Below are 8,807 nucleotides of genomic sequence, written 5' to 3'. Positions count from 1 at the left end.
GTTGCACACCCCTCGTCTTTCACGCATGGAATTCCAGATTGCCAGTGCCCTATCATATGGAAAATCTCTAACATTATACTGGGTAACTACAAACAACCTCAAGCAAGTTTGCAAATTCTTGTCTAATTTGTTTCTGATCTTTGATTTCAAAAGCCCTAATGCACTAAAAACTCTCTCATCTTCCACCGACCCCAATATCATTGTTTGACATAAATCAACAAGTTTCAAATATTTTGGTATTGCAATATGCAATGCTTCACTTTGATCTATCCTTTTCCAAAGCCTTGTGATTGATCCAGGTTCAAATGGATTCTCCAAGTTAACCAACTATTGTTTCATAACCAATGCAAACTGTTTACATTGTTTTCTAAGATGATCTGAATTTAAAATTCCTTCTATTGGTTGTCCATTGCAATATGCATCTTTTGAAAATGTCAATATCAATTCCTCTAGATTTTTTATGAAACATCTTTGCGTCATTTGGATTATCTCCAATTGAATGCCAAAATTGAGGATACACACAACCCATGGCTTCAAGTATTTCTTCTCGAGGGAATCTTTCACGAATCTCAGTTGCAAGTTCATATGCAATAGACTTCAAATTATCACTAACAGATTTAACAATCCTGTCAAAATCTTCCTTTTTAACTGGTAGTGTTCTGCCTCGCTTGCCCATCTTAGATTGGTGCATTGGTATCTAAAATCCTTTTACAAAGACACATAACTCATTTTTTGTATTGAAATGTAAAAAAATTTCAGCATGATTCAAATCTGTAATTATCTGCCACCTAAAAAAATTTGGGCTTCGCCCTATTAGATCTGAATATAGACCATCTAGGCTCAAGCATGTCATTTTACGTAGAGTGCTATACTCATTGATATACATAGTTCTATCTTGGGCTTTCTCAACAAGTTTGTTCATTGAATCCAGCATGGGGAGAAGACTAGCTAAAGTTAACAGAGTCTTCATATCACTTAACTTATGTAAGAGATCAGGAGCTTTGTCTACTGTGAGGCGTTGCTCATACATTAGTCTGATCAAGGATTGATATTCTGTTAGAACTCGTTCCCCTGGTCCATGCAAGGAGATCCATCTGGTCTCAACATCCCTGAGAAGCTTGTTTCTTCCTGTTACTCTCTCAGCAAAAATCTGAAATTCTGCAAAATGTTTAAGACTTCGGCAGAAGTATGAGTGGAGCTCATGGACTAGCTCTTCAACTTTTGACACCGTAGGGAAATTGCTTACAATTCTATATGCTAAATTCATTCGATGGGCCATGCAGTGAATGCCAACCATGTATGGTGCAATACTAGTTTGTAATCTTGCACAAAGATCAGTCCTTTGACCTTGCATTACTGCAACTCCATCAGCTCCAACACACATCAACTTCTTGGCAATTGTCAAGTCATCCATACCAACAATTTCATTCAAAGCTATCTTAACTTCCAAATATAAATTTTCTGTTGTTGAATTGCCCCTCATTTTATGAACACAGAGTAGATGAGCTCAGTGGACGTGTTCTTTTACAGTATACACATGCATACAAACCCAAGCAGTGTTATCTACCACAGTAACTTCATCTATGGATAATGAAATGAAATTTGACTCTTTTACACTCTCTTGTAAATTTTGTTTTTCCACCTCAGCGAGACAGTTTGCCATTTCTCATCCAACGTTTATTGACCAATGTGACATAGGATAGTGAGGAACATTCAAAAAAGATAATAAATTACTAAATTTTGGGAAATATTTCATAGGACGCCCTCTCGACATAATATGAAAAACAACACTCATCTGAACTGTCTTTGTCAGGTTTGCATCTTTCGCTGCATGTTCAAGCCCATCCTTGATTGTATTTCCAAATCCACTATTACGAATCAGTGTCGTTTTGTTGTTATGCTCTTCATATTCCGCAGCATACTTAACATGAAGACATTTTTCCTTTGATTTCCATCTTACTACTCATGTTTCCTTTCCGTCTATGATCTGTTTTTCATAAACCTTACCAATATGCTTTTCTATGGTGTCAAGCTTTAGCTGCATCTTCTTCTCTCTTTTAGTTTTCCAGCTACAAATCTTACACCTGCATTCTATTGGTTGTTCATCATTGTTTGGGACCGGTTCAATGAATGGGTACTTTTCTACCCAATCAATCTTAAAACTCCTTGTCATCTCCCACTCTCACCCCAATTTTACTTTCCTTTTTCTTTTCTTCCTACCAACATCATCTTCAGTACTAGCATTTGCATCCGAGTGAATTATCTCATTGTGTGTATCCCTTAGAACATCTTGTGTCGTGTCGGTATTGTCATCCTCATTTGATGCATTTAACTCAATGACAATCCCACCTTATGGTGGTGGTGAGCTACTATGAATGGGTTCTATAACTACAGAAGTTGATGGACCAAAAACTTTGCCAATTCCAAAAAAAGACTTTATGGTACTATCTTTAAGTTTAAGTTTTGGGCATTTTGATGGCCTCCCAATCCCTTCAGTTTCACTGCCCTGAGGAGTCTTACCCTTGTCTAACATCCCAATCCCTTCACCACCCTGAGGAGTCTCAATCTCACCCTTGTGTGACATCTCACTCCCTTCACCACCCTGAGGAGTCTCACCCATGTCTGACTGTGACATCTTGAGTCTTGACCTCTCACTACGAATTAAAAGTTAAAATGAATACTATCAAGTATGAAGAAATGATTACTCACCTTTATACCTTCTCAATTCTCTGAATCAGGAATCAGGAATGAATGTTTGGGCCTATGTTGCAGGATTGTAACTCTGGCCCTCCGCCCTACAATGAACTTCAACTTTCCAACTCAATTTGCGGAATGCGAATCGAGACTCGAGAGCTCCCAATTTACTAATCAGACACGAACAAATTGTAAGAAAGAGTGTAAGAAATAGTGTATTTATAGCAATCCATGATTGCATTTTTGGCGAATTGCGTAGGGCCCGGGCATCGCAATTGCCAATAAACATTTAATTTAACTGCATTTTTTGGCGAATTGCGTGCACGTGCAATGAACATTTAATTTAAGTGAGGAGAAATGGGTCCTCAAATGCTTATAATGTTTTAATTGATATTGGCGAATTTGGCCGACGTGTGCAATGAACATTTAATTTACCATTGGCGAATTAGGTCCGGGGTACATGGTCATTTTACTATTGCTGGCGAATAGAAGAGGTGATCTAATACCCACGTCCGAGTGATTCCAGGCGAATATTACGGGCATGCACGTCAACGGTGTGTGGTCAATGGCGAAACCAGATTATAAATATTTGCATTGTTCTTCAAAATTTTGAGCGATTTGACCACGATTGTGCCCCTCACTATTCGCGTGGAACTCACCAATTGGCGAAGATTCGCCACTATGAATAGTGGTGCCCAAATTCGTAACAACCTATATATGCCTCTTCTAAGCCACCAATTTGGTATCAGTTGAAGATCATTTTATCAATAACGAATTTCATGCATCGACATAGATATGTTTCAACTTTTAATGAATATAAGTGCTTCTTTTGGACTTTGATACATGATGATTCATCTTGAAAAGTGCACTTAGTTTGATTTCATGAATGTATTTGTCTATTTTTAATTATTCTTGATGGATAGAAGTGAGGTATTTATGTATATAAATGCCCATTGTCTATTGATGCCAGATACTATTACTCTCTTGATTGAATTACTAAATAAATTTATTTCAAATTACATGTGATCATGAAATGTTAAATAATGACCATAATCTGATTTATCCCCATGTCTTGAAATTTCATACGATCCTTGCTAGTACATGATTTCTAATGAAATATCATATTTTTTTAATCATTGTTATAGGTACATTGTTTAATGATATATTTATAACCTTTATACATTCAATTCAAAATTTCATTCCACAACTATCACAACTAGCTCTAAATAAAAGTATAAATGAATTTTCATAGGATGTTATTGAAATTAAATATATTCAAAATATTTTATACAATAACTAGACAATTATCCTTAGAATGGAAAATATAATTAAAAATATGGTCATTTTTAATTTCATATACATGTATGGATCAATAAAAAAAATTAACACTTGTGCCAAAAGTTAACTACAAGAAGTTAAAAAAAATACAATTGTTCACCTATCTCATATCTACCCATTAAAAAAATCATTTTTTTATTGCCAACAAATTTGAATGAAAGGGTCCCACTTGTGGCATATATAGTTGTCCACACATTTTGACAATTCTACTCTAAGCTATTGTCAAGCACGGTGATTCTTTTGGGTTGAGAAGATGAGAGGGGTCCACCTATCACATAAATGTTGAGAGTTACAAGAAAAGCAAGATCTTCTCCTTCATATAATTTTCAAACATAACAACTTATATTTGCATAAATAATTTTTTTTGATAAATTGTTTCATGCAATGATGTCAAAGACTTTTTTAATGAATATTATTTATTTAATGAATATTATTTATTAAAAGAAATTATGAAACATCAAAATCCACTAAAAATTTAACTATTAATAATAGTTAATTTTCAATTTCTCCTCCTTGTATAATTAAACAAAACCAAATACTAACTAATAACCTTTAACTATCAAACATTACAATAAACTTTTAAAATAAAATAAAAAAGTTATAATTAAAATTTATCATTTAATATTAGTTATAATTATTAAAAAAAGAAAAGAATAATGAAGTTAGATACTGGAATGTACAAGTCAAGAACGATTAGCTAGAGTTATCTGCATCAATGTCTCTACAATCTTCTTCATGAACACTAGAGGAAGTCAAGTCTACTTTCTCCTCCCACTTTTCTTCATAGTTAAAAAGCAGGCCAATTTCATCTAAATCCATCTGGCTGGACTGGAGAAGACATTGTTGGTGTTGTTGGCAATTTGGGTGATCCAGAGCACTGTCAAATATATGTGCCATTCTTTGTTCAGTGGTGATGGCCAAGCAGTTGGAATGATCAACACCATGATTCTGGTTGCTTGGAACAGGGCACATATCTTCTAAACCAAAAGCTCTTGGTTGGAGCAAACTCTCTACAAACAAGTCTTCAACACAACTGAAGGAAAGAGGATTTCCATCTAGAGGATATGACATATTCAATTGTGATGATGATGTGCTCTCATATTTTGAATCCCTCTCTACCATTAAAAGCTCAGGGTCTGCCATTTCAGAAGTTGAACAATACCCATTATCATTCACAGGCCCAAGCTGAACTTGTGAAGAACATGCCTCCAACATTCTGTCATCTTCTGCAACATCACCCACGACCGAATCATTCAAATATTGACTCCATGATTTGGAAACATCAACTTCTTGCTCACTAATTGCTGTTGAATCTCTAAAGTTCAACAGATTATCAGGAGCCGATCTGGCTTCACAAAGTTTTTGCCCATCATCTTCACTGGAATTCAGTGAACAAGGGCTGTTTTCTTTCATGCATGCAATGCTACTAGACTTTGGCATTACAGCTTGAGATTCAGACTTAAAGCTACTACTGCTACTCATTGCAAGCCTCTTGCTCAAATGAATATTCCAGTAGTTCTTTATCTCATTATCCGTTCTTCCAGGCAGCCGACCGGCGATTAGTGACCATCTGCCATAGATTACACGTTACAAAATCAATCTTTTTTCCCAGCTAAGACTTATCCTCCAATTTGATGGGCCTTGATCTCAAAATTTGTATCATTATATAGACAAGTCTAAGTACTATATTTAGTTGCTTCATAACAATCTACAATGGTGGGCATCTTTCCTTACCGATTTCCAAGGAGGCGATGCATTTTAATAATGAGTTCCTCCTCATCAGGAGAAATGTTGCCGCGCTTAATGCCAGGCCGAAGATAATTCAGCCATCTTAATCTGCAACTCTTCCCACAACGATTCAGACCTGCCCAAATGCAAACTTAAACATGAGTAACATATGGATGATAGGTTATAGAATGTGATTTAAAATGTTGAGAATTTCAGTCAGTTGGATCTTAAAAAACTAAGAAATTTGTCATCTTGAATTCATTCAATAAAACAAGAATTAAGATACATTCTGATAATTTGATCGTCCAAGAAATTTTTGAATTAGAGGTGTGCCCAAAAACATATATACAATATAATTCAGAAACAAGAATAAGAAGAAAGTTGATACCATTAAAAGGACTCCGGGAACCTATAACTCACCTGCTTGTTTGGGAAGAGATCTCCATCCCGTTTCACCATGAGTACGAATATAGTTAGTCAATATCTTGTCTTCCTGTGCAGTCCAGGCCCCTCTATTGACCTCTTCTTTAGAGCAGCATGGTTTTCTCCCCATCTTTGCTCGTTCAAAGATCTTCCTACTCTAATGACAGTAGATGAGAAGAAAAGAGAGATGGAATTGAATTTGAGCACTGTAAATTTCTTCTTGAAGGCTTACTTCCTCTGGTGACATTTAAAACTTATAAGAGATCTAACACCGAATTTGGGGTAGCTCATAAATGCACAGATCTACCCATGTTGTGTACTTGATTACTCGGAATTTATACAAATTAGCAGATGGGTTAGTTTAATCAAGTAGAAGAAACAATGCTAAAGATATTAGCTGCCATTCTCATAAGATTGGAGCTTCAGCTACCTACCCTTCATACAGAGAGCATGAACTAAGTGAAATGTTTTGAAGGGAAGGCAGAGATTGTGGGAGCAGTTGGGCTACCTTACTCATAACTTATAACCACAACAACTAGTTTAGTTAATTGAAAGGTAGCTGCCTATGCCATACACAGCTTTTAGACTCTCTCTCTCTCTACAATTACACTACCTATCATTTTCTATCATTTTCAGTGTGGAAATAGAAATTTATTTCACGTTGACAAACGGCAAAATCAAGGTAGATTGAAAAATAGAATGTTTGGTAAACTCATTTTGTACAGATCTGGTGGGCTCTATTGTATTAAATTGATTTTGAATAGCAAACTACATAGAGAAAGACATTAACTGCCCTGCTGACCCACTCCACATGAAGTGTCAGTCATCTTCTTTAATGCCTTACTCTTGTACGTTTTTTGAATTTTAAATACGCTCAGTTGGAAGGCCAGCTATAGTCTTTTAACTTATGTAGGCTGTACTAAGGTCCCCAATTTGCATGGAATCTGCAATGTCACGCTTAGTTTGTTCACCACTAAGTTGTGCTATTAAAGGAAACTACTTTTGAGTATATTTTATTCATATAAATTGCCAACTGCTTATTAATTTATATCGAGTAAATGCAAAATCAAATTATATATATTTTGAATCGACAGTACTGCTTATGTCTATTAAACAGGGCAAGATAGTATCCAAAGATTTATGTTATAAAATATAACTAAAATTTTGGAAAGGCTGTATTATAAGAGAGAATATTTGATGTAAACTGTTAAAATTTATATAGAAATAGGGCAAGATTTTGATGGTCGTGTAGTATAGTATCCAAAGATTCATGTTATAAAATATAACTAAAATTTTGGAAAGGCTGTATTATAAGAGAGAATATTTGATGTAAACTGTTAAAATTTATATAAAAATATAATTAATTATAAATTTAATTTATGATATATATTTTTTTGAAAAGATATGTTCTAATATTTAAAAAGTGATTCTAGATAGATAATTGGCAAAACAATGATTAGTTTGACTATCAATTTAAGTCATGTGTGTGCGCGCCCACACACATATACATATGCATATGCATATGCATGGTTTATTTTTCAAGTTACTATTTTTTTTTAAATTATACTTTCTACATGACAAGATAATTTTAGACATCATCATTTAAAGTAATTATATTTCTTTTTGTTCGATGGTTTCAAAGTACAAGACAATCTAAGAAAGCAAATTATCTTCCTTAAATCTATTTTCAAAGAGTTTCACTAGCCTCCCTAGTTCAAATAGCTAAAAGAAAAAGATTTTGAAATAAGAAAGGAAAATAAATAAATATAAATTTAGCTTTACAATACTAGTTCATTATTAGATGTGTTGATTTTTTATATAATATTATAAATGCTTAAAACATTAAAATGAATGAATAAAGATTATTATCTCAAATATACTTGTATAAATAAAATAATCACTAGCATGGTTTAGAAGGAAAAATAACATAATATTTAAAAGACAATGAGACCTAAACCACATGATGCCATGCAATTCAAATGCTAACACTTCTTTAAAATCCAACATACAAAAGTACACAAACCAATGGGCATAGAAGAGATTGTCAAAATATCAACAAAATCATCAATGTAAATAAGATGAAGCATGTTGTTTTCTTTTGCAATTCGTGTAGTCTGAAGGATGAGATCACTAAACTATCAACAAAATCATCCATGTGAATAAAATAAAAAGCCATGTTGTTTCCCTTTATGATTTTTGTAATCCAAAGATATTGTGTTCTAGGTGTATTATGCTAGTAAATTTTTAGATAAATGTTGTTTGTTAATCGATAGATCAATGGGCTATTTTTATATGGGAATGCAATTGGATTTATAAGCCTTTGGAAAAATGAAATTATATCTTGTAAACTTATTATTTATAAGTTTTGTTCTTTACTCATGGTGTAATTATGTTCATGGGTTTTGTTGAATTCACTAAGTGTTATTAAAGAATGTAAAAATAAGAGGAATTTGAATATGTTTATTTCTTTTTCCTTATTATTTAATGATCTTATAATATTTTTCTCTTCTAATATGAGCTAGGGTCGTAGATGTCCAAGAAACTCTCTTTGACTCTTCTAGCCGGATATTAGAATATTTGCCTCTTTGGATTAGATTAAACAAATTGTTAGTTGAATTCTAGAA

General features: G+C 33.8%; 1 protein-coding gene across 1 annotated transcript; it reads right to left on the bottom strand.

Moving 5' to 3' along the window:
- Positions 1-4,709: 4,709 nt before the first annotated feature.
- Positions 4,710-7,257, bottom strand: LOC131048377 (transcription factor MYB1). Its single transcript, XM_057982353.2, has 3 exons — positions 6,181-7,257; positions 5,767-5,896; positions 4,710-5,602 (listed from the first exon to the last, which is right to left on the bottom strand). Exons 1-3 carry the CDS (start codon positions 6,311-6,313, stop codon positions 4,726-4,728), a joined length of 1,140 nt encoding a protein of 379 aa, XP_057838336.2. The 5' UTR covers positions 6,314-7,257; the 3' UTR covers positions 4,710-4,725.
- Positions 7,258-8,807: the final 1,550 nt, after the last annotated feature.

Source organism: Cryptomeria japonica, chromosome 2, assembly GCF_030272615.1.
Source record: "Cryptomeria japonica chromosome 2, Sugi_1.0, whole genome shotgun sequence".
In the NCBI taxonomy this organism is placed as follows: domain Eukaryota; kingdom Viridiplantae; phylum Streptophyta; class Pinopsida; order Cupressales; family Cupressaceae; genus Cryptomeria; species Cryptomeria japonica.
The sequence above is the reverse complement of the archived record's forward strand: the minus strand, read 5'-3'. Positions and strand labels throughout refer to the sequence as shown.